Source organism: Pan paniscus, chromosome 8, assembly GCF_029289425.2.
Source record: "Pan paniscus chromosome 8, NHGRI_mPanPan1-v2.0_pri, whole genome shotgun sequence".
Lineage (NCBI taxonomy): Eukaryota > Metazoa > Chordata > Mammalia > Primates > Hominidae > Pan > Pan paniscus.
This window is the reverse complement of record NC_073257.2, coordinates 124,050,796-124,076,883: the sequence shown is the minus strand read 5'-3', so window position 1 is coordinate 124,076,883 and position 26,088 is coordinate 124,050,796. Positions and strand designations below refer to the sequence as shown.

Genomic DNA, 26,088 nt, shown 5'->3' with positions numbered 1-26,088 from the left:
CTGAATTCAAAGTGTGTTTCTGCCACTTTACAGATTCTGACCTCTTCTGGTGCCTCAGTTTCCCCATCTGAAAAATGGGAGTAATAATAGTTTCTAACCCGTGGGGCTGTTGAGAGGACGGGCCCATCATCTGCCTGTTTGCCCTTGGATCTATTCCCCATCCTTCCCTGCTCTACTCTAGATCTTAGGACAATGCCCCCTTGCAAACTTATTCCTCAGGCTTCCTTGAAGCTTGGGTCAGCCCCAGTTGGCAGAGAGAGGATAAAAGTCATGGTATCTCCCTGTTTCTCACGTGGCACCTCCAGCGGCGGTGGCTCCATGGTTTTGGCTCCTCCTGGTCAGGACCCCCTCCTTGGTCCCAGTTGTAGCCTATGAGGTGATGGCTCTTGGCTCTGTCAACACCTGTCTTTGCCACTCCAGCCTGAGGGAGGGTAGTGATCTCGTGTTGCTGCTGATCTCTGGGCCTCACCCTTCTCCTTTTGTCTTCTCTGCTCTTCCAAGACCTTCCTAAGTAGTTTTCTGTATTAAAGTCTCACTAGCGAGCTGTCTGGAAGGGGTTCTGTTTTTCTGATGGCGCCATGACTGACACAGGTGATTATTTGAGAAAATGCCTCTAAAGTACTTAGAATAGTGCTTGGCACATAGAAATTGCTCAATAAAGGGTAGCTAACAAAACCTACTTACTTTCTTCCTTACCTAGATTCTCTGCTGCCAATTTAACCCAGGCGGGCAGGCCCCTGCATACAACATAGCTCCTGAATCATTGCCCACTTCTTCTCTTCCTGGTTGACCAAGTCCATAGACATGGGCTTCTATTTTGATTCACCCTTCTCTAATCTTACAAGGTAAAGGGTATTCACATACCTCCATGACATTTATGACACATGTCAGAATTTTATTTTGAATTTTCCAAACTTTTTACTAAGACCTGGTCGGCCTGTGTTCCCAATTCCTCCCTCTGCCATTTTCCCACTTACCCACTCCAGCCACACTGGCCTTGGTTCAGTTCTCACTCTCTGCCAAGTTCTGCCCTCCCTCTGGGCTTTGGCATTGCTCTTCCCTCTTCTTGGAGAAGTCTGCTCTGGGCTCCTGTCTTGGCCAGGCCCTGCTCACACCCTGGCCTCAGTGTAGCTGCTCTCCCCTTTTAGAAGTCCTCCCTGACCACCTTATGCAATATCGGCCGCCTCTGTTCTTCTCTGGGACAGATGCTGTTTGGATTCTTTATTGCACTTAAAAAAAATTTCATTGTGATTTTAAGTTTGTTTATCTTTCTTCCTACTGTCTCCATCCCTACATACCGTATGGCATTAGACCATGAATTCCACAAGGGTAGGATCTGTGTGTAACTTCTTCATCTCTGTGTCTTCAGCACTTAGCAGGATGCCTGCTGCAAAAAAGGCTCTCAGTCAGTGTGTTATGAATGAATGGATAAACGAATGAATACTGTATTACTCTGTCTTTAAATAGCTTATGTCAAAGTTCTCTTGAAGGCCAATAGTGATAATTTGGGGCATTCCACCCTCCTACCCCTTACCCTGTTGCTTGTGTTGTGCGGAAGCCAAGCAGAGGCCCTGGGTCGGCTCAGGCTGGTCCCCTTCCTCATTGCACCTTGCCTGGGCTCTACGTGGTACTCAAAGTTCCATTCCTTTCATGACATACTCCACCACTGGGACTTTCGCTGCGGTTTCTAAGGTGCTGGACTGTCATTCTTCACAGTCCCCCCATCTTCACCCTTTTTTGAAGCCCTGCCACCTCCAAGGTTCTGCATCTGAAGGATCTCAGAGCTGAGCCACCATCAGACCCCTGAGTCCTGTCCCTTCTCAATGCCGAGCCATTCTGGCCTCCACTCTTTTCTTGGACAATCTCTCCTCCCACAATCCAGCTTGAGTCCATGAGAAAACAAAGGCCCATTTAGAATTTGTCTTCTTGGATACCAGCCCCAGTTGAGCAGCTTCTCATTTTTTTGCTTTTGATCACAAAAAGGCAGTTAGTTGCAATTACTTAGCCTACTTCCAGGTCTTAGGAAACCTCAGGATTTAAACCACAGAGCCTGGCTATGCTCCTGGGAGAAAGGAAAAATACCTTTTATTCCCTAAGAACAAGCAAACAGTAGTTAAAAATTAAGAGACATTCAAGCTAATTTCTTAACTACACTGCTCTGCTAGTTATCCCATGCAGGGCCCCAGTTTCCCTCTAGAATTGGTTGGTGCCCTGCCCAGTGGCACAGCTAGTGGCTAGAAGCGTGAAATACTACCTAGTTCCCACCATGCTTTCTTCCTGGGGAGTTGAACCTTGTCATGTACCCTATCTGGTGGGAGATGGCAAGAGAGATCTCCCAGAAGCCTGGCTGCTTACTGCCTGGCTCCAGTGTATTTGATGACCATCTTGAGAGACTGCTGCTCTAACCTGCCTCATCACAAAGACACTTTCCATTCTAGGCTGTCTGAGTTGGACCTGGGCTTGGTGCATTCTTTGAACACTATGTCTTGTTATAACTAACTTCAGTGTCCAGGAAAATGTGCTTGTCTTCCCGTCTGATTGGCTCTGCCCTCCTCACTCTCCCTCCTAGAATGAGGTCCCAGCATGCCTTATGCTTGAGCCCAGGAAGTTTACATTATTATAAGCTGTGATGTTTGGCCACAGTTCAGTCTTCTTTAAGACTTGGAAGCAAGTGTGTATGTAAGAAGAAATATCACAAATATTTTAGCTTGGGAGCAATCGCTTGGGACTAAGGAAATAGTTGTCTGTGTCTGTAGTGCGGGCCCACTTTTCTTGGTGTAGCATTTTGGAAGATTCTGCCTTCTCTAAAAGAAGGAAGAATATTCATTATTTGCTTCTCTGAATTATTCAGTTCTGAATTATGATTTCATAAACCAATATATATGTGATGGGTAACGCAATTAGCAGTCCAAGTGTGGGGTGCCGTTATAGACATTTCCAGCCAGCACTACGCTATTCCAGTCATCCTCTAACGTCTCTTATTTGAAGCTGAGTCTATTGATTGTTTCCTGATGAAGCAGGTTTCAGTCAAAATGAAGTCCTTATTATGCCATAAATGTGGTAAAAGTAAGTCAGAGGGGTTTCTTTCTCTTCTGGCCTAAGACCCTTTCTTTTTTTCTTTCTTTCTTTCTTTCTTTCTTTTTTTTTTTGAGATGGAGTCTCACTCTGTTGCCCAGGCTGGGGTGCAGTGGCACAATCTTGGCTCACTCTCTGGCTCCTGGGTTCAAGTGATTCTCTTGCCTCAGCCTCCCGAGCAGCTGGTATTACAGGCACACGCCACCAAGCCCAGCTCATTTTTTGTATTTTTAGTAGAGACGGGGTTCCACCATGTTGACTAGGATGGTCTTGATCTCTAGACCTTGTGAAAGACCCTTTCTTAAAGGCAGAATCTAAGGTCACCTTCACTGCCACCCCTCAGCATGTGATACACTGGTAGGGACTATTTCTGGATATTTTCTCTCTCTTATTATTTTTTTTAGAATGTTTGAGTCATTCTGGCAATGAGATCCAGGCTCATATATGATTAGAAATATATTTATTTATTTGCAGCTATTTAATTGTGCATATTTTATTTTATCCAATGAAATCTTGAATTTCTAAAAACATGGACTAGAGTGTATCCTCCTCACAGAGTATAGGTAGGCAATAAAAAAGTTTTTGATTAATTGTTTAAATAAACTGGGCTTGGGATGTGTTGCAATAGGGGTCTAAGCTGCCCGTTTCATTAAAATGAACCTACATGGTGACAGTCAGGAATGTTACCCGAGAGTAACAGAAGACAACATTGTAATGGCTTACACAGGTAGAGGTTTGGCAAAATCCAGAGGTGTGTGATTCGTGGTGTTGGGTTTGGATATTGAATTACATAGCAAATGGGAGAAAAACGGAAAAGGAAGCGGTGCCAGCTGTGTCCTCTTTTACTAGGAAAGAAAAACTTCTTCAGGAACCCTCAGTTTGCCTTGCTCTCAGTTCACATTGCCCAGAACTGGGTCATGTGACCATCTTGGCTAGAAGGATAGTTCCAGTATTAGGGAACAAGATTATCATAATTGGCTTAGATACCTTGATTCATTCTTTTCTCAGAGCTAGGCAAGAGATCACCCTGAATATAATCAGAGAGTAGAAATACGTCTTGAACAGGTAGGTCTCAGTGAGTGCCCCAGATCAGCTGGAAGTAGGGAAGTGAATTCTGGAAGCCACAAGTCAGTGAACTTGATGCTGATTTTTGAAACTTTTTGAAACAATGATTAAACAGGAGTAGTGTAAATATTCTAGACTATAAGCTTGAAGGGAGGAAGTGTGGTGCTGTCTTGTTCAATGCTGTATCTACAATAGGTTGGGTGGCGTGAAGTAGATATTCTATAAATATATACTGAATAAATAAATAAACAAAAGCAGCCCAAAGAAAAGTAGGTCATAATGAGAAGAGCATGAATCCAGTAAGAATAATTCATGCCAAACTACTTCCTTTAAAAGTTCTTGATAGAACAATCATTATATTTTATATAAGGGAATTTAATAGATACTTTATCATTAGATTTTTGCAAGTCAGTTAACAATGTCCTTACAATATTCTTGTAGAGCACTGCTATTATACATAGGTAGACCTGCAGCTACTTGAACAAATGCACCCAGGGAAGTTTGGTCAACGAATCTGGATCAGTCTGAAAGGCAGCCTCTGAACAGGGACTATTAGGAAGGCAGCATGAATTATTGTCAAGAATATGAGGTGTAGTATGAGAAAGGCCTAGGTTCAAATCCCTTCTGTGCTGCTTTGTGTCTGGTTGATTTGGGCAATTTATTTAATTACTCTGAGCCCATTTTTCTTATCTGTAAATTAAGGATCATAATATCTTGCAGCATCATCATGAGAATCAGCCATGTTAAAATGTAGCAGGTATACTGGTCAATATGTAGGATGGCAGAACAAAGATTTTAAAATACCTTGAACATCTGGAAAATGGCAAAACAAAACAAAATGCAATGTACACAGAGGTACGTGTGCATTACTTTCACAAACACAGGGTGTGTGCCATTTTCATAATTGGCTTAGGTATCACAATTCATTATATTTTCAGAGTTGGCCAGGAGATTGTCCTGAACAAAATCATAGAGAGGGAAACAGAGAGGGAATAGCTTCTCTGCTGGTACAATGGGTGGGACCAGCTTTTTATAGGATCTAATCAGACTCACCTTATGAAGACAGGAAATCTAACATCTGGTACACCACCCTGAAAACAAAAGGCAACTAGCTTGGGTAATGAAAGGCTGTATTACTGTGTATATAGAATTTGTAGTGCTGTCACTCTTCTTGTTCCTAATATCAATAATGTGTGTCCTCCTCTTTTTTCCTTATGAATCTGGCTAGAGGTTCATTAACTCTATTGATTTTCTCAAAAAATTAACTTTCAGTTTCAATTGTTTTTTATTTTCCTACTTAAAAATTTTTCTGCTTTCGTTGATATCTGCCCTTTATTATTTTCTGTTTTTGTTTTGCTTATTTTGGGTTTAATTTATACTTTTTTCTTAAGGCTGAATCTGAGATAAATAATTTGAGATCTTTCTTTTTTTCTAGTATAGGTGTTTTAGTGCCATAAATTTCTAAGTACTGTTTTAGCTGCATTCCTCAAAGTATGATATATTGTGTTTTCATTATCATTTAGTTCAAGGTACTTACAAATTTTCATTTTTATTTCTTTTTTACAGCATGATTTTTTAAAAGTATGTGAGTTTCCAAATAGTTAAGGATTTTCCAAATACCTTTAAGTTAGTGGTTTCTAATTTCTACCATGCTCAGAGTATATGTTTTATGATTTGGATCCTTATATGTGCATCAAGACTTGTTTTATGACCCAGAATATGACCTATCTTGGTGGATGTTCTGTGCACACTTGAATGTTTATTCTCCTGTTATTGGGTGGCATGTTCTATAAATGTCAATTAGATCAAGTTGGGTTGATAGTATTGTACAAGCCTTTTACATCCTTATTAATTTTTTACCCACAGTTCTATTAGTTATTGGGGGAGGGGTATTGAAATGGCTGACTACAATTGTAGATTTTTAAAATTTCTTCTTGCAATTCGATTAGTTTTTGATTTATATGTTTTGAAGTGCTGTATTAGAGGAATAAATATGTAGAATCAGTTTGTCCTCATTATGAATTGACCCTTTTATCATTATAAAATTATCCTCTATATTTCTGATAATATTCTTTGTATTGAAATTATGATATTAATATACCCGCCTATATTTCTTTTGATTAGCATTAGTATAGCATACTGTTTTCTAACCTTTTACTTTTACTTGTCTTAATATTTAAAGTGAGTTTTTAAATAGGTGGCATATCATTGGATTTTCATTTTCTTTCCAATCTGACAATATCTGCCTTTTAATTAGGGTGATTACTTATATGAGCTTAAATCTATCATCTTGCCATGTATTTTCTCTTTATTCTATCTATTCTTTCTTTTCTCCCCCATCATTTACTGCCTTCTTTTGAATTCATTAAACATTTTAAAAATTCAACTTAAGCTTCTTTGTTGATGTGTTAACAATAACTCTTAGTTTTGCTTTCATAGAGTTGCTTTAGGAGTTAAAGTATACATTTTTAACTTATTACAGTTTACCTTCAAGTATATTATACCGCTTGGTGCGTAAGATAAGAATCTTACAACAGAATACTTCTCCCTTCCTGGACTTTGTGCTGTTGTCATCATACATTTTATTTGTACATGTTATAAACCCCACAAAATATTGTTTTTGTTTGTGCATTAAGCAATCATGTTTTAAAAGAGTTTTAATGGCTGACATGGTGGCTCACTCTTATAATCCCAGCACTTTGGGATGTCAAGGCAGGCGCATCACTTGAGGTCAGGAGATCGAGACTGGCCTGGGCAATATGGTGAAACCCCAACTCTACTAAACATACAGAAAAAAATTAGCTGGGCGTTGTGGCGGATGCCTGTAATCCCAGCTACTCGGGAGGCTAAGGCATGAAAATTGCTTGAACCTGTGAGGAGGAGGTTTCAGTGAGCTGAGATCACGCCACTGCACCACTGCACTCCAGCCTGGGTGACAGAGCGGGATTCCATCTCAAAAATAAAATAAAATAAATTAAAATAAAAGGGTTTAAAAAATAAGAACAATTATTTACCTATGTATTTGTGGTTTCTTAAGCTCTTAATTCCTTTGCATAGATTCAGAATTCCATCTGACAGCATTTTTTTTTTTTTTTGCCTGAAAGACTTTCTTTAACATTGCTTATAGAACGGTCCTGCTGGTGATGAATTCTTTTGGCAATTCGATGTCAAAATATGTTTTTATTTTTATTTTTTGATATATATAAAAATATATAAAATGTACATACTATATATTAATATAAAAATAACTCTTGATTGATAGGTTCTTCATTCAGTACTTCAGATGCTGCTCCACCATCTTCTGGTTTGCATTTTTCTGATGCAAAATCTGCTGTCATTCTTATCTTTGTTCCTCTGTACAGTAATGTCTTTTTTTTTTCTCTCTGATAGCTTTTAAGATTTTCTCTTTATCAGTGGCTTTAGGCATTTTGATTTTGTGATGTTTCTTGGTATGGTTTTCTTCATGTTTCTACTGAGTTTGTTGAGCTTTTTGGGTTTATAAGTTTATAGTTTTGGTCAAATTTGGAAAGTTTTCATCAATTATTCTTTCAAATACTTTTTTCTGTCCTCCCTAATCTATTCTCACCTCATATTTCTCATTTTCTTCAGGGACTACAATTGCATGTATACTAGGCTCACTGATACTCTACTTTTACTTTCAGTATTTTTCTTCCCTTAGTGTTTCATTTTGGATAGTTTCTATCACAATGCTTTCAAGTTTTTGTTTGTTTGTTTGTTTTTGTTTTTGAGAGAGTCTCGCTCTGTCACCCAAGCTGGAGTGCAGTGGCACGATCTTGGCTCACTGCAAGCTCTGCCTCCTGGGTTCACGCCATTCTCCTGCCTCAGCCTCTCGTCAGGTTTTTTACTGTTTCTTTTTTAGTAATGTCTAACCTATTAATCCTGTGTGTGTGTGTGTGTGTGTGTGTGTCTGTGTGTCTGTGTGTGTGTGTTAGGGTGTTAAAAATCTCAGATGTGGTTTTATTATCTCCTAGATGTTTGGTTTGTGTCTTTTTTTTTTTTTTTAAGATTTTTCACATCTCTACTTCCCATGCTCAGTTTATTTTTTCTACTTGTTGAAAACATTGAATACAGTCATAATTACTTTCTTAATGTCCTTGTTCTCTTATCATCTCTGTCATTTCTGGGATGATTTCAATTGGTTGATTTTTTTTTCTCATTTCCTGCTTCTTTTTGCATGCCTGATAATTCTGTTTGGATTCCAGATGTTGCAAATTTTACCTTGTTAGGTGTTGGTTATTTTTAATTTCCTGTAAATATTCTTGTGCTTTGCTCTGGGACACTTTGTTCTCAAAAACGGTTTAATCCTTTGGTGGCTGGCTTTTAAGATTTCTAAGATAGGATCAGAGTAGCTTTTACATTAGGGCTAATTTTGCCCCACTACTGAAGCAAAACCATTTGAGTTGTGAATTATGAGGTTTTCCAGTCGGGGTGCCAGGATCAGGCACTATTTCTGGTCCTGTATAATCACTGGGTATCTTTCTACTCTGCCTTGTGGGAGCAGAATTAATTTCCTACCCTGTGCAAGCTTTAGTAATTGCTCTCTCTTTTCTTCATACATGATTATTTCCTGCCCTTAGGTAGCTTCCTCACACACATGCTCTAATCAGCGGAAGACTGGAGTGAGATCTGTTGTAGATCTCCACAGCTCCTTTCTCTGTGTAGCTTTCTCTTTTCTGATATACAACTCACAGTTCCAGCTGCTTTGGCCTCCCTGCTCTCCCAGTTCTATCTCTTCAACTCAGGGAGTCTGCCTAGCTCTTTTTGGCTGCTCCCTCTAGTTAGTAAATCAAGGCAATCATAGGACTCACCTCATTTGTTTTCCCTCCTCAAGGACCACTGTCCAGCACAACGTTTAAAAGCCATTGTCTTATAAATGCCTGTTTGTTTTTGTTTTTAGTTGTTTTAGGCAGGAGAGTAAATTCAGTCCTGTTGCTCCATCTTAGCTGGCTGGACTGGATTGCTATAAATTACTGTGGCTCTCTTCATAAAACAGATTGCCAAGGGTGTCACCTATTTCCAAAACAATTCTTAAGTAACACAAAACACCTGACATTGCAATGTACATCGGCTCCACAGTAACAATTGTGCAACAGGCATTACTGAAGAGTTGCCTACAAATGAATCTTATGTAAGATGATCCACTTTTCCCTTTGGCTTACATTTCAAAACTCCTGTGGTATTCTCTCTAGTGAATTTGTTGTTACTTTCTCTTTAGTAGTGACTTCAAACCCTAAGACTTTCCCTTATTTTCTCCCCTCTTTCTTTTTTTCCTTGTCATGGGCCAATAACCTGTACACAAAATTTCATAATGTTTTGGGATTAAAATTCTAGTCAACATAAAGTGCTTGAGTATTTAAGTGTGTGCTTATTGCTAAGATTATGTGTGTGGGTTGAACAAAGACAGGGTCTTTGACCTCAAGAAGCTCAAAATCTTCTTAAAAATATGAATATCAACTCCCATTGTTTTTGATTGTTTCAAAAGAGGAGAACATTTGCATTTTGGGGTGGATTTATACACAGAGGTACAAGAAAGTTCAAGATTTATACACAGAGGTATGAAAAATTCAAGAGAAGGATTTTTTTTTTAATTGTTCCTTAGCCCCAATAAGTACTGAGTGAGTGCTTACTATACAACAAGAGACTTTGGTGTTAACTAAGAGACTGAGGCAAGTCACTGACATAATGTGTTTGTAATCGTCTGGAAGACTTGAAAAGAAATTGAGAAAGATCCAAGGTGTGGTATTGTATTACATATTTGAGATATCACAGGAGAGTGTGGTTATTGAGGGCTGGAGAGATTAGGGGAGGCCTGAAGAACTAGTTCAGGAAGGAACGGTAGAGTTTCAGGGAGAACAGTATGAGCAGAATTAAGAGGATGAGTGCCCATGGCTTGTCTAAGAACAATCAGAGAGGAAGTAAAAGGCTTCTGCTGGAGAAGAGGGAATAGCAGAGGCCTCTCTGTGGAGGCCTTATTATGTTCCAGGCTCAGGCATTTCTCCTGTGGGGGGCTGTAGATGATTTTTTTCCTGGTGGATATGCACGAAGATTTGTATTGAATAGGGGATTAGGATTAGTGAGTGTAGGAGGGACAAGGACTGGCGGCAGAGGCTTGAGGGAAGGGCATATGCCTTAATCATCTTTGTATTCACAGATTCTAGTTCATACTTAATGTTTGTTGCTTGAGTGCATGTAAAAGTTTATTTATTATAATTATTTTTTGAGACAGGGTCTCGTTGTTGCCCAGGCTGGAGTGCAGTGGTGTAATTTTGGCTCACTGCAACCCCCTGCCTACCAGACTCCAGCAATCCTCCCACCTCAGCCTCTTGAACAGCTGGGAGTATAGATGTGTGCCACCACCCCCCGGATAAAAAAGATTATCTTTTTCTTTCTAAATTGCTAATGCTCTTGATAATCATTGGCCTTGTCAATGGCATAACAGGTATTGTGAAAGAACTTCATGGTCAGTGTTATTTTGTTCCAAGGGCTAAAGGTAGGCCAACTTGAACTCAGACTACTTCAAGTCATTTTTTTAAAAAATTATATTTTAAACTAACTAAATAGTTGCATATATTTAGGGGGTACAAATCGATGTTATGACTTATGAATACAATGTGGAATAACTGAATCAAGCTAATTGACATATCCACCTCAAATACTTCTCAGTTTTCATGGTGAGAACTTTTGAAATGTACTCTTAGCGATTTTGAACTGTATAATACATTATTATTTACTATATTCACCATGCTGTGTAACATATAGTCCGAAGGGGGAAAAAAGCCCTTATTTCTCCTAACTGAGGCTTTTTATCCTACAAGCCTTATTTGCTTCTTTTCATATCTCATTCTCCTCCTTAAAGGAAAAGGCACTCAGCCACTTTGGTAGAAATTACACAACATGGCCATTTGCAATCCCTGCCTCTCCCATTCGTAGTAAATCCTACATAGTCTTACAGATCTCATAAAAAGTCAGACCACACACATAACCTGATAGCCCACATGCACGTTCCCAACAGAGCCTGGAAGAGGGACAAGCTCCCGGATAAGCTGAATTTACACAAAGCAGAATGAGGTACCCACACACACTCACACACGCATGGCCTAGGCAGGGTAACCATCTGTCCAGGCGCTCACACACTATCTTTAGCCACACACAGGCACGCACACTCGAGTACACACATTACACCCTCGGATCCGCTCACGCTCCCTGAGGCTCGCAGGCCGGGCCCCGCCCCCGGCGCTGGCTCGGCGGCGGCCGCGTCAATCCCATGCGCCGGTTGCGTCATCAGGGTGCGCCATTGCAGCTGGCATTGGCCGGGACTGGAAGTGCGGGCTGCTGTAGCAGCCGAAGCTGGAGCTGCTAGGGTGCGAACTGCCAGGGCAGGTGTGGGCTGCGGGAGGCTGCTCGGGCCGGGAGCGCCGGGACAAGTGCATGGAGCTGGTGCGACTCCTGCAAGTTGCTGGGGCAGTCGTGTCCCCTATTCCCTGACACCCGAGCTCCGGTCTTCTCCCTGAGAAACGGGTCGGGCTCGTGCAGGGGTGGGGATCAGGATTCATCTCTCCTGGGGAGACTGGGCTGGGGCATGGGTTCCCCTGGGTTGGAAGGAGTCCTTATGGACTCAGTCCCCTAAGCATCTGCACGCGCGGAGGCGCCGCCAGCCAGCCCGCCTGGGTCCCTAGGGGACATTGAGGCAGCAAGGGGTACTCTGAGAGCAGCCGGTATGCTGGAGATAATGACAGCGTTACCATTGATTGGACTGAGCGCTCACTGTGTGTTACACACTGTGGTAGACCCTTTGTTTATATTATTCCGTCCTCTCAGCAACCCAGGAGGTAAGAGCTATCATTCTGCCCATTTTCCAGATGGGAAAACTAAGGCATAGAAGTTAACCAACTTATGGTAATAAAAAATCACACAGATGGTAAGCAGTGGAAGATTTAAACCTCAGAGCTGGTCTTCCAGCCTCTGTCCTTTTCAGATCCTCTAGTCAGCTTCCCTCAGCGCATGCTGCTGGCTGGTGCCTCTGGGATATTGCTTCTTTATTACTCCTTGACCTAGAGCGAACTGTGCGGAGTGAGGAAGTGCAAAACGTGGACTTCCTGCTGGCACAAACGAGCCTCTTTGTCCTCTCCTCATCCCCTCTTCACTTCATTTTCTCAGGCAGCAGCGGCTCCCCTGTTGTATGGACATTCTGCACCCGAAACTGATAGCTGAGTCCTGAAGTTTTATGTTATGAAACAGAAGAACTTTCATCCCAGGTGCATTGGTTTATTCTCTCCCCTAGCCTGTTATGTTAGATTGTACTTATGTTAAATTTTTAAGGACATAGGTGGTTATGCCGAGAATAACAGTGACTGTAGCAAACCCATGTGGGGATTGTAAAGAAATTGGAATATGCCTTCCAAAGGAACACTGTTAATCTAGACATGACCTTTCAGGATTTTAAAGGAATAATTTTAGGCCAGGTGAGAAACAGCCAAAAGCAAAAATAATGTGAGGCTAGAGATTATGTTTGAAAGTTTTTATATTTTGGGTTAATATCTATTCTAGGAGTTTACTCTTAGTGAATCTTTTTCCTTAGGGTAGAAAAAAGCTTATCGAAAAGGATGAAAACTTATACATCAGATATTTCAAAATAGTGTGCTTTTCTTTCAGAGCTTTGTAGCTTTGTATTACCTTTGTATTAAAAGTGAAAATGTTCTTTTAGGACATCACAAGAAAATTAAGATCTTAATTCAATTTAAGTACGGGAACTTAAGGGGTGCCCTAATTGCCTTAATTAAATAAACATGCCTTCCTTCTGCCAGAAACTATTCAATTAACAAAAATGAAATAAGAATAAGCTCTTATTTTCATTTGCAAATGACTATTCATAGCTATTTTGTTTGGATACAATTCATAGCTATTTTGTTTGGATACTATTTTGTTTGCATACTATGTTTTGTTTGGATACTATTCATAGCTATTTTGTGTGGATACAAAGGATACAATGTTGTATCCTTATATATTCAGGAAGTCTTAGAATACAAATGCTGATTTTTTTTTCTAGTTGGGGAAGCCTAACTGTGTTCATATAAACACATCAAAGTCAGTTTTTACCTTGTGACTCAACATGGTAGAAGTCTGTCAGTTCATTTGATATCCCATTATGGAGCAAAGTAATGTAGAAATCAGAATTTTGAGTTCTAGTATTTACTCTCTCGATTCCTTGTTAATTTAAATGGTACCTATTTTTTATAGCACATGATTTGGGAATTACACTTTGTGACATGGATGAATCTGCACTGACCCTTGGTACAATAGATGTTTCTTATCTGCCAAATTCATCAGAATACAGTGTTGGTCGATGTAAGCACACAAGTGAGGAATGGGTAAGTTTAGGATAAGAGTTAAAAGCATTCAGCCTAAAAATGTTCATTTCAATGATGTTTGTGAAGGTGCAAATACTGGCAGCAACATAATATCACGTCAAGATTAATAGCTACAGAAACTGGTATGTTTATGAAGCCTAATAAAAAATTTTATGGCATTATATTGGGAAGAAAAAATGGTTAGAAAATTTATGTACACTGATTATGTTAGAAAACGAAATAATCATTTTGCATAGGAAAAAAACCCTAGTAGTAGTTTTGGGTCGGTAAGAAATTTTTTTTTCTTTCTTTCTCTTGGTATGTACTTTCCATGAGTTATACTTGAAAAGCATGAATTTTATAATAGAAGTAAACTTTAAAAAATTAGGAACTTATGAATTCAATCCAAAAGGCATACATTTTCTTGGATTGTTTTTCCTATTTCAATATAACATGACGTATTTTAAATATCTTAATTGTCTTTATATAAAAAATAGTGTTTTTTTTTTTTTGCTTAATTTTGAGAATGTTATATCTGTATAACAGAGATTTGAGCAACTGAGCTCAAAGTTAAGCATTTTTAGAATAGAAGAGCAAGGTTTGACCCTAATTGAATAGTATAGCTATAATTTAAATTCTGGTCTTTAAGTTCCCTTGATAAGATAAAGGAATGTTATATAAGTTTACCTGTTTTTTATTTAAAGTAAAATTATAAAAACTTGCTCACTATGTAAGGCCTTTATAGTTCTGTAGTGCGACTGTGTGATTTAAAAGGGGGTAAGGTTAATTGTTAGACTAGAGATCCAGGAGTCTGAATTGATTTATCTAGCTGTCAGAAGTCTGTTTGACCTTCTACAATTTAGTTTTTAAATTTTTGAATACTGCCTTCAGTGTGTAGCTATTACTATCCTTGGGTGCTCAGCTTTTGCTTATGTGGTAAGCTTTTATCCAAGTGTTGATCATGGAGGGAGTACTTAAATGAAAATCACCCAGAATATGCCATAAGTTTTTCTTCTGCTCAAAATACTTTAGATTTTGAGATCAAGTAGACAAGTATTCTCTTGCCATTTAGAAACTATATTTTTTTCTTAATATTTGTCAGGGTGAGTGTGGCTTTAGACCCACCGTCTTCAGATCTGCAACTTTAAAATGGAAAGAAAGCCTAATGAGTCGGAAAAGGCCATTTGTTGGAAGATGTTGTTACTCCTGCACTCCCCAGAGCTGGGTAAGAACCTTACTGCTTATTGACCCTAATACTCAGCATAAAATATGATTTCCAACTTTGTAGTAGGCAGTCTTATTGGACTAAATTCACTTTCAGAACAGAGACCCATGTTTATGAACCAAATGTTTCAAGTAAAGATGTTGACACACTTTTTCTTTCCATTTATTTATTCAGTAAATATTGGTCCCATAATTGATACTAGGTAACATTCTAGTTCTTTTGAGGTTGTAGTAGGATTTTAAGGGGGAGAGTAGATCTTACTTTCGGTTAAGTCTTCAAAGGAGTTAGTGGGAACCTTCATGAACTTTTAGGTGTTGAACTTTAGCACTTAACATTAAAATTCTAGCAAGATAAGAAAGAGATAATGGGACAGAATAAGAAGTTAAAGCTGTGACTTTGCTCTGAGCCTTTGCTAATGGAAGGTGTCTGTTGACTTTGTGATAGTGAAAGATTGTCACTAAAATGTTAGAATGAAGATTTAAGAGAGTGTATATGGGTTTGTTGTTTGTATTTTGGTGAAAAAACACAAGCCATGCAATATCTTTTGCATTACAGTGCAGTCTTTGAGAAGAGCCAAGTGGGTGAGAGGTATATTTTCGGTGGTAGTTGAAGAGAAGGACAAATTAGCACAGGAACGTAGAACTTCATATGGTTGTGTTTGAAGGCAGTAGAATTGCCTTTTAAAAGTCATATCTGGATGTTAAGCTCTCTCTGGGATCCAGTTATTAGGATGAAGAAATTCTGCCGTTTAAGTGCCTGCCGTTTATAGAGGTAGCTTGTAACTTGTGTGGCTAGGTAATTGTGCTGTGTGAATTTTCTACTCAAGGTTGGTTTGGCAGAAAGTAGAATTCTGAGTCTGGTATAAAGGGGTTTACTAACATGGGAGAGATTTGTGTGGAACCCAAGCAGTTTATGTTAAATGTTCAGATCTGCTGAAGAATGTCTTGTTATAAATATTGCTTCTTTTAAACCACAACTACCTTGTTGCAAGAATTTGGTAGAATTCAAGAATCACAGAAATTTCTAGCCTAGGAGTAAAGCTAGTTCAGATTAATAGGTCACTTGAAATCAAGATTTAAACAGAATGTCATTTTCTTTTTAGATCTGACATCTAGTCTAATTCTAATTTTGAATACTTAAAACAATAACTACAATGTGTTCTTAAGTCAGAGGGTATAGGAAATAATTTGGTGGTGGTAATGGTTTGGAGTAAAGGGTAAAGGTAGATAGTACAACAGACAATTGATTTTTGCCCTACTATAGTACCTGATGGAGTTGAACTTGATCTTGAATTACTTCCATGACATGATCATTTAAAATAATTTGTTTAAAAATGTTTTTATTGGTAACTGTATAATATTTGCTATCTTTTCTCTGAAATCGTATTTTCCTTTTCTCTAAAGAGATTCCACTTAAGTAGTTTTATATTTGTTGAGGGAACATTGTGCTTTTTCAGCATTTAAGTGTGGAACAGTTACCTTTTTGCCCATATTGATAAAGCTATAGACTATCTTTTCAGCAAAGCTATCTCTGGATTATCTTTCAAGATCACATGTAAAGAGGGTGACCAGTAGACAGATGATTTCTCATTAAATGGACAGTTATTTAGGGGTAATAGAAAGACCATACTCTTTAGATCAAGACATAAGATTGAATCCTAAACCTCTCCCAGTCTTAGTTTCTCACCTAGAAAATGGTGATAACTCTTTTGTGTCAGGGATTTTGGGAGATTTAGTAAGCAACAATAACTGCATGGTACTTAGCGTGGTCTTTGTATTTTGGGAAAACTGAAATCTCTGACATTCTTGTAGCTTCACTTCTTTCAGGGTGGAGATGAGGAGTCAAGCAGCAAGGGGTACTATTTCCTTTGGTTTTAAGGTGGTTTGTTTGTTTGTTTGTTTTTTGTTTTTGTGTTTTTGTTTTTGTTTTTTTGAGATGGAGTCTTGCTTTGTCGCCCAGGCTGGAGTACAATGGCATCGTGTTGGCTCACTGCAACCTCCGTCTCTTAGGTTCAAGCAATTCTCCTGCCTCAGCCTCCCAAGTAGCTGGGATTACAGGCACCGACCACCACACCCAGCTAATTTTTATATTTTTGGTAGAGACGGAGTTTCACCATGTTGGCCAGGCTGGTCTCAAACTAATGACCTCAGGTGATCTGCCTGCTTCGGCCTCCCAAAGTGCTGAGATTACGGGTGTGAGCCACTGCGCCTGGCTAGTTTTAAGATTTTAAAGATGAATTTTGAGTTTATGACATTCTTTGAAGGCTAAAAAGTACTTTTCAATAAAACTTTTTTCTTCACTTAGATTTTTGAGGCAATATCTGTTTTTATGCTTGATATTAAAGTTATCAAGAACTCATAATGAGAGCTCTTCACCGTCAATCTAGTTGTGTATTTATGTCTACATTTACTTTGTTTTATATAGGACAAATTTTTCAACCCCAGTATCCCGTCTTTGGGTTTGCGGAATGTTATTTATATCAATGAAACTCACACAAGGTAAAAAGAAATTTCTTATGTTTTTAATACATCTCAAAAGAAAAACTTCATAATAATCAGTTAACACACTTTAAGCTGAATTGCTTTGCATTACTGAGAGTGAATAGAATATGAGTTTCTGACACAAGAGAGATTATCTGAAAATTGGAAGCAGTATAGCCACAGAGAGAACTATTACTGTTACCACTTGTGTACTTACAGATAATTTCAGGGGAGTGTAGATGTCACTTAGAATGTTCTTTGACTTATATTGATTTGCATATGAAGTATGCCAAAATGTGGGAAATATTTGTCTGAGAAGACCGGTAGGTTTGAATCTCTTATGATTTATTATGACTATTTAATACTTAAAAAAAAGTATAAATTATTGAAATCTGCCCAATCTGTAGGGTGTTAAAAGACATTTTCTCTGTTGAGCAAATGTTGTTTGAGTTACTATTTACCCAAGACTTTACTTAGAGTTCTTACAATTTCTAGGCATATGGGGATAGGCTTGTAAGCACCAGTGTGAGAGAAAAGGGTCTTTGTTTTATCTGACTCTAGGCCAGGGGATAGGAAGGAGGGTCGAAAGGTTGTGTGAATGTCTGTGAGGCAAGAGAATCAGTAGCCAAATGTTAGCAGTCCTTGTAATTCTAAAAATAGATACCTGGAGTAGGCAGGCAGATAGGCTCAGATGAGAAATACTTGAAATTCTATGAAAATTAGTGCAAGAAATCAACTACTTGAAACCCTTATGATATTACTTCTCATAATTTGATGATGAGATCACATATGAGAATGATAATACTTGGATATATAGTAAACTTTTAAAAATAGAACTTAAGTCTAAGTACATGAGCAGATCATTCCCAGGCTGCTGGTCTCTCTCTCTCTCTTTTAAATTTTCATTTAAATTTAAATTTAAAAAAGAGGGGAGAGACTTTGGTCCGTTGAATTTTTTTTGATAAGATGATAAGATCCTAAGAAAAGGGATCTCAGAGTCTTCCTTATGTAAGTAGATATTTTATATATAAAGCCAAGAGGTTTGTTTCTTGCCCTCAATTAGAGACAGTTAAGGAAAATCGCATTTGCTATGATGACGAGGCAGAATGAAACTATTCAGTGAAATAAGCTGCATGTTCAGCTATTTACTTCTTCTGTGTATTCTATGAAGCAAAGCCTACACATTCACATAGAGTCACACACTCTGTCACTGTCACACTCATGCACATGTGCACACACACACACACAATGCTTTCAGTCAGTTGCAAAGGGATTTCATAGAGAGCTTGGACTTTGTACATACCAATAATATTTCTGAAAATGTTGGCTGAAGGAGGAGTTTAGGATTAACATTTAATATATTGGGCCAAATTTTTGGAAGATTTAGACAAAGGAAGGGAGGAAGAAAAAGAGAATGGCAGGAAGGAGAGGTGAAGAAATAGGTGATTCATAAACAGTTCTCTTTCAAGTTACTTTTTCTCTATTGAGGGTATTCTGGGTCTTTTCAGAGTTACTGAATTGATAATGATAATGTGATATCATGTAATCATTACAAATGTTTTCAAAGTATTACATAATGAAAGCTTGTAGCATTCTTATTCTGAAACTCATCTCTCCATCCTCCCATCTAAACACCACATAGTCATTTATAACTGACAGGAATATGTTTTATCCCTCAGGTGTATTTAAAATGTGAAGGGGGAAAAAGTGAGAAATTCTGGCTTCGTTAGCCTAGAGTACAAATATTTATATCATGCTTGACTTCTTTCAACCGATCTGCCTTGTCAATTCAATTAGAGAATCAGTGATTATCTTAGGAAAAAACAAACAAAAACTTAACAAAAAAAATTAGTCTTTGATCATAGGAAAAGACTTCCAAATTTATCTTTTTATAGCCCATAGCTATAAATATAAGCTGTATGGTTTATCAGAATAGATATAGCTTATATATAGCATTAAACATTTTTGCCTTTTTAATGGTATTAATAAAGCCAGATGTTCTTATTTCTTTTGTTTTCATATTAGGGTTATTCAGCACAGTAACGCTATTCAAACATTAATACACAAATTCCAAGTTTCAGTTTTAGCTGAGAGTACATGAATAAAATTGGCTGCACAACATTCTGAACTACTAAGGAGAATTTGCTGTAGGAGAACCCTAAATCTCAGAAAGAGATGACATTAGGCTTTGTTTTTATGGGCAGAAAATTAGTTTATGATTTAAGCAACTTGTTTTAGGGGTACCTCTAATACTTCTCTGCTAAATCATTTTCACAGACACCGCGGATGGCTTGCAAGACGCCTTTCTTACGTTCTTTTTATTCAAGAGCGAGATGTGCATAAGGGCATGTTTGCCACCAATGTGACTGAAAATGTGCTGAACAGCAGTAGGTAAGGGCAGGGCAAGGTGTAAAGGTGGGAAGAGGCAGGGATGGGCGGTAGGAGTGGGAGGGGGAAGTAATTCTTAGTAACCTTTAGTTTCTCTGGGACTGTGTCTCAAGAAGTGTTCACATTTCCAAACATTAAATGTTAAGCTCCAAAGGAAACTAAAGAAAGGCAGGAGAACAGGTGCTTTGGTGACAGTGCCATGTGGGAATAGCAGCCTTGTTTTATGGATTAATAATTGAATGGGTTTCTAAAACATGAAAGGCAAATAGGAGTTCAGAGATGCACATATTTCCAGAGTTCTCTGCTTTCTGTAATATAAATGGTGGAGACATTGTATTTCCTATTTTATAGCCGAAAGAGAATTGAGTTTGATATTTTTGCCAGTTACTGAGTATCTAGGTACAAATTCTTGTACTGGAAAGTCATTGCTAGAAATCTTAACAGAATGAATTACTGCCTTTGCTCTTACAGGAGCTTGCTTACAATAGGAAAGACTGATTGGAACTCAGGTGGAATGGGGAAATAAATATTCTAGAATATGGGAGTTTGGGTGAAGATGTTCCAAACTCCCATACTCTAGAATATTGATTCTAGAGTACTGGCCTCATTGGTGTGGCCAGTTTCAGAGATCTACCTGGATTTGGGGAGCAGGAGACCAGGGTGAATTAAAAGGCTGCTTTAAATTCATAAGTGTCATCTGTAGACTCTTCGTTATGTTTGTTAAGGCCTGAACAATGCTGGCACATAATATGTACTCAAGAAATACTTCTCGAATGGATGAGTGAGTAGTTGATAATGGAGGTGCATCAGTCATGGTAATGACGTGTAGAAACATTCCTGGTCAGAATGCAATGAATGCTTTTTAGGGAATAGACTTGGGGGGCATCAGTGTCCTGTGGTATTGGTCTTTTTGTATTAGTGAATTATGGGGCTATGTGGAATTTTGCTGTACTTCACTAGTCCAAAATCAGCACCAGTGGGATAAAACACAATTATGTGAAATTCTTAGATTATTATATATTCTGTTTTCTTGTTAAAACCTTCAAGTACATTTATTTCATCCAGATGTTTTGACTAGTAACTGGGATGTTAGAAGTGGTTTAAGGAGGTTGAACCTCATGCTTTCTCCCCTAAGTCAGCTGGAAGATTTATAAAACTGGATTAAATGTTTCCTTTTATCTCACTGCTTATTATTCTGTGCTGTGCTCTTTTGATCTTGAGCTGTGCCTTTTAAAAATTACTGGTTTGAGTTGAAAAAATTTGTAAATATTTATGACCATTTTTGGTCCCTCCCAGAGTTTTACATATAGTTTTACTAATGGAGTCACAATACAAATTAAAAGTAAATTAAGTCTTCAAAAGAAAAATCACACATTAATTTGGTAGTAGACTTTTGGATACCTCTGAATTATATGCCTAAAGGGATAACCTTTCTTTTTCTCTCTTCTGCTAGAGTACAATTTCGTGTCCCTCACACTTTAATGGGAACATTCAAATTCACATAGTTGTCACCCAGTAAATTTGAATTAAATTCTTAGTCTGCTTTCCAGATTCCTCAGAGATTCATTGATTTAGGAATATAATATTCTTAATATTTAATAGATAGCCAGAAAGAGCACTTCTAGCTTGAGCTTATTCTTTCATGTTACCGCATTTTAAAGAGAACATACATTTTGTTTTGTGATTTACAGCTGCAGTTTAGAAAATACTGAATACAGAATGTAGTATAGAAACAATTACATTGTCTCTTTTTCCATTTTCATACCAGAGTACAAGAGGCAATTGCAGAAGTGGCTGCTGAATTAAACCCTGATGGTTCTGCCCAGCAGCAATCAAAAGCCGTTAACAAAGTGAAAAAGAAAGCTAAAAGGATTCTTCAAGAAATGGTTGCCACTGTCTCACCGGCAATGATCAGGTATTAAAAGGCAAGGCAGAAAGCTTTCAATCACAGCCATGCTGATTTGAGCAAATAAGACTGAATTATTGAACTTTCCTAGCACAGTTCTCTTTGTCCAAAAGATGTTTTAATGAATCCTGATATTAAATTAAACTCTTCTTATATTCTTATTCAGCTTTCGTGCAAAGTAGCACTGTGGTAGGCTTGAAGGTGCCTTCATATCTGTTAATTGATAGCAGCCAATGTATTACTACTAACATCTGCTCACCTAGACTGCTTGTGAATCAACTTTCACGTATCTGAGTCATAAAAGGAGTGGTTTGTGTACATCAGAGGGATCATTCTGCTCACTAAATATTCATTCGCCTTGGTCATTTGCTTCTGCAGTATAAAATGTTATTAGAGTGAACTATGACTGTAGTCTATAATAAATGGATACTTCTGTAAGTAGTATATATATATATAAAATTAGCTCTAGTTCAGCAATTCAGACATGCATGCATGTGCACACACACTAAGTCATTTACAAGTACTTTGAGGTTGTAGGTCCATAAATTTAAGTAGACAGAAGTCAACTGTATGTGCTTGTATGTAAAAATAATGTGTGTTCATTTATTTGTTTGTACTTTGTTTCAGACTGACTGGGTGGGTGCTGCTAAAACTGTTCAACAGCTTCTTTTGGAACATTCAAATTCACAAAGGTCAACTTGAGATGGTTAAAGCTGCAACTGAGGCAAGAATTTCTGTGAATCTATTACCCCATTTTCCCCTCAATTGTAGAGTGATTTTAGAGTTCTTGTGGAAATGTTTTCTTGTGTACTGTGATGTATTTCAACCCATTTGGAAGATTTCCCTCATTTATGATAACTTCAATAGCTGTGTATTTGGGGAGGAGAAATGAGATACAGGAGTACTTACTAGCAATATGCAGGATTCCTTTTGTAAGTTACCTTGCAACAACCCTGAAAATCTGGTAGAACAATCCCTATTTTGTAGATGAAGCAATAGAGACACAGATAGATAAATAGGTTGTCTCAAGTGGCAGATAATAAGTGACTTGCCCTGGATTTCAAATCAAACCAAGCCTGACTCCAAAACCTGTGCTCTTTTTATATCAGTGGAGCTGCTTCTCAGAAAGGGTATAGGTCAACTGGAACTCTTGATTGCTCTTCTTCCCTCAACTTATTTCTGTTGTTATAGTTGCTCTTTTTCTTTTTAGCTCAGAAAGTATTACATTGAAGGAAGTTCCTATTATTGGAAAATGTTTTTAAAGAGTGAGTCACTGATTAGCCAGTGTTTGAGTGACTCTAGCCAAATATGCAGTTGCAAAGTGTGATTGAATTTTACATTTGAGTTTTAAATTTGGCATTTTTCCCTTTGCTAGACGAATTTGCCGCTTCTGTTTCTACCAGTTCATAGATCCCATATTGACTATCTGCTGCTCACTTTCATTCTCTTCTGCCATAACATCAAAGCACCATACATTGCTTCAGGCAATAATCTCAACATCCCAATCTTCAGGTAAGATGAGCTTATTTTGGAATTTAAGGAATTAAAAAGATTATGTTTTGAATTTTAATTTTTTAAATTATAGCTTTCGATATGTTATTGTAAAGATGACATTAGCCTTTTTTCTTTTATTATAAAAGTGATACATAGTTATTGTGTAAAATTTGGAGAGTGCAAAAATGCATTAAGACTATCATCATTATTTATACATTTTATATGGGATACTTGGTGAACTGTGACTACCTAAACTTTATGGGCATTATTTATCAAATAGATAAAAGGCAATTAGAAAGGCAAGATAGCAAATTACCATACCAGGCTCAGCAGTAGGGAGTTGTTTGGTGGAGGGCAGTGAAGTGGGAGAAGGGTTAGTGATATAAAGACAACCATACCTGTTACTTTGACCTCATAATTTAGTAGAGCTAGAACCACTTAAAAAGTACAATATCATGTGAAAGGTATGTTTTAGAGGTTTTCACCTTTTGAAAGGTTTTTTAGAGGTTTTCCTCAATGCGTTCCATTCAGGGGAAATAGTATGTGCAAATGCGGAGAGATACAGGAGCATGGTATGGTTGGGAAGTGATGGACAATTGGGTAAGGTGGGAATATGGGATGCATTAGGAAGGATCAGAGACTGGAGGTGGTAGCTGTGTAGGTAGTGAAAGCTGGATCAAAACAATTTCTAAGCCAAGAGATTAGAGTCTCTCCTGTACTTGAGAAATGACATGTTCAGGTTTGTATTTTGAAAGGTCATTCTGGATTAGAAAGAATGAAATCAATTCTGCTTCCATTAGGATAGTTCAGGCAGAAGATAATGGAGGTTTAAATTGTATTGTTTTTGGACAGGAGGGCATAGATTTAAAAAGTACTTAGTAGCTTGAATTTAAAGACCCAGTGCTAGTCCCTATTGGGGCTCAATAGAGGGGGAGAGGAAGGAGCAAGATTCCCAGGTGTTTACCACCTAGGAAACTGGGTAGGTGGTAGGTCTGATCACCAACAAGGAATTGGTGAGGAACTGGTTGAGCTGGTTTGGGAAATTAAAAGTTTCAAACCTGAAAGGACAAAGCATCTCTAAGGTCAGCTCTGTGGGTAGAGAGTGGATAAAAGGAGCATGAATTTAGAAAGAGACTGGAAGGAAAGTGGGCTGGCAGGTTGTGCAGGTGGAGCTTCACAAGATGGCCTTCGTCACCTTTGTGTGCTATGTCCTCAGTATCACAGTCTAAGGAGCTCCTTCTTAATCCCTTGGTTCAGAGTTCTATAGGCTTTCAGAGTTCTGTAGCTAACCAGACTCCTGTGACCCAACTGAAGAGAAGCCATGGATTCATGCAGTGAGTGATATTTATCCAGCTGTGCTTTAGACAAGAGAGAACAAAATATATAGTCCTTGCCTTCACATAGCCTAATGGATAATGTAGACAGACAGCTAGCCGTAATAGCGTGTGATATGATCCTACAGGGTAGATGTGCTTTTCCAGGAATTAGAATATCTGTGTTTGCTCTCCAGGGGACCTCTCTCCAGGAACAAGGAACCGGGAAACTGAATAGAAAGTCATCAGGAAGTTTCTGGTGGGCACAGACTTAGAGGGAAGAGGACTATTCCACTGGGGCTCTAGAGAAGCCTTGCTTCTCTTGTAATTAGAATATTTCCTGTACCCATTTCCTTCACATTTGGTTCTCAATTAGGATTTCTTGGAACTGCTTAATAAACACTGATAATTTTTCGTAATCCAACTTCCCTTTCATGGACTCTATGCCAGTGATTGTGTAGCTCACCTGTCCTTCAGACACAGCAGGCTGTAGTTAGCCCAGCCTGTTTTTGTGCCGCTTTCTTTTGTTACATGACAGTCTACCCATTCACAAACTACTTCTCAGGTGTTATTTTTGTGGGTGGCTCATCTCATTCATTTTATTCTGCAGAGTTTTACTCTTAAAGAGTGATACTAAGCTTTGGCAACACCTTACTGTGGCCTCCTTCTATTTACTGTAGAGCAGTGGTCCCCAACCTTTTTGGCATCAGGGACCAGTTTCATGGAAGACAATTTCCACAGACCATGGGGGTGGGGAGGATGGTTTTGGGATGATTCAAGCATGTTACATTTATTGTACACTTTATTTCTATTATTATTACTTTGTAATATATAAAGAAATAATTATACAACTCATCATAATGTAGAATCACTAGACGGTCCCAACTGGGGGTGATAGGAGACAGTGACAGATCATCAGGCATTAGATTCTCATAAGGAATGCACAACCTAGATCCCTCATGGGCAGATGTGCAGTTCACAATAGGATTTGCGCTCCTATCCTATGAGAATCTAATGCTGCTGCTGATCTGACAGGAGGCGGAGCTCAGAGGGTAATGCAAGTGATGGGGAATGGCTGTAAATATAGATGAAGCTTTGCTTGCTTGCCTGCCACTCATCTCCTGCTGTGTGGCCCGGTTCCTAACAGGCCAGGGACCGGTATTGGTCCGTGGCCCCAGGGTTTGGGACCACTGCTGTAGAGGATACCAAAAATATATATTAATGTTTATATTAGTATCACTCTACTTGAAAAGAATAGGAGGCTGTGAGTTTGGAAAGATTGACTTAGACAGTTTCAACTTCATATCAAAATTAGTGTTGTAGAAAGAGACATAGGGTTAGGAAAAGAATCGTTTTATGCCTGTGTATGTGCAAATGAAGCACATTTTTGTTTCATGTTTTGGAAAGATGGTTATGCTTGGTTTCAGCTGGATAAAATTATTTTTGTCTCACAAGGATCCTCTGTAAACAATAATTATTTGAGAAAATTTCCCCCAAGGAGCTTTCGTAATAAACATCATATTCATTTTGTAGTAAACATACCATGGGCAAATTTCAGAATGTCTAAGGGTCAGTGTCTTGAGACCCTGGGCAGGATTTTAAAATTTAGAAGTGTTCTGTAATCCTCTTAAAATCTATACTATCATTTTTACGGGTAATATGTCATGCAAACTCCTTTTGGCTTGGAACAGATGTAATAGAGGCTCATTATACACAGTGTTATCCCAAAGATTGATGAACAATGTAAATGACTGAAACATGTCGATAATATGGA

General features: G+C 38.4%; 1 protein-coding gene across 2 annotated transcripts in view; it reads left to right on the top strand.

Annotated features, from left to right (window-relative positions):
* The first annotated feature begins 11,415 nt into the window (after window positions 1–11,415).
* Window positions 11,416–26,088, top strand: part of GPAM (glycerol-3-phosphate acyltransferase, mitochondrial) — a 33,918-nt gene continuing 19,245 nt past the window's right edge. Inside the window, exons 1-9 of one of the 2 annotated variants that reach the window (XM_003825587.3) lie at window positions 11,416–11,522; window positions 12,319–12,416; window positions 13,399–13,529; window positions 14,611–14,733; window positions 17,158–17,231; window positions 19,491–19,604; window positions 21,370–21,516; window positions 22,135–22,231; window positions 22,883–23,019. In XM_003825587.3, the coding sequence (XP_003825635.1) occupies window positions 13,428–13,529; window positions 14,611–14,733; window positions 17,158–17,231; window positions 19,491–19,604; window positions 21,370–21,516; window positions 22,135–22,231; window positions 22,883–23,019 (794 nt within the window). In that variant the 5' untranslated portion in view covers window positions 11,416–11,522; window positions 12,319–12,416; window positions 13,399–13,427. Of the gene's footprint in view, window positions 11,599–12,318; window positions 12,417–13,398; window positions 13,530–14,610; window positions 14,734–17,157; window positions 17,232–19,490; window positions 19,605–21,369; window positions 21,517–22,134; window positions 22,232–22,882; window positions 23,020–26,088 lie in introns of both variants that reach the window. The other variant, XM_008950917.4, reaches the window with a different exon arrangement.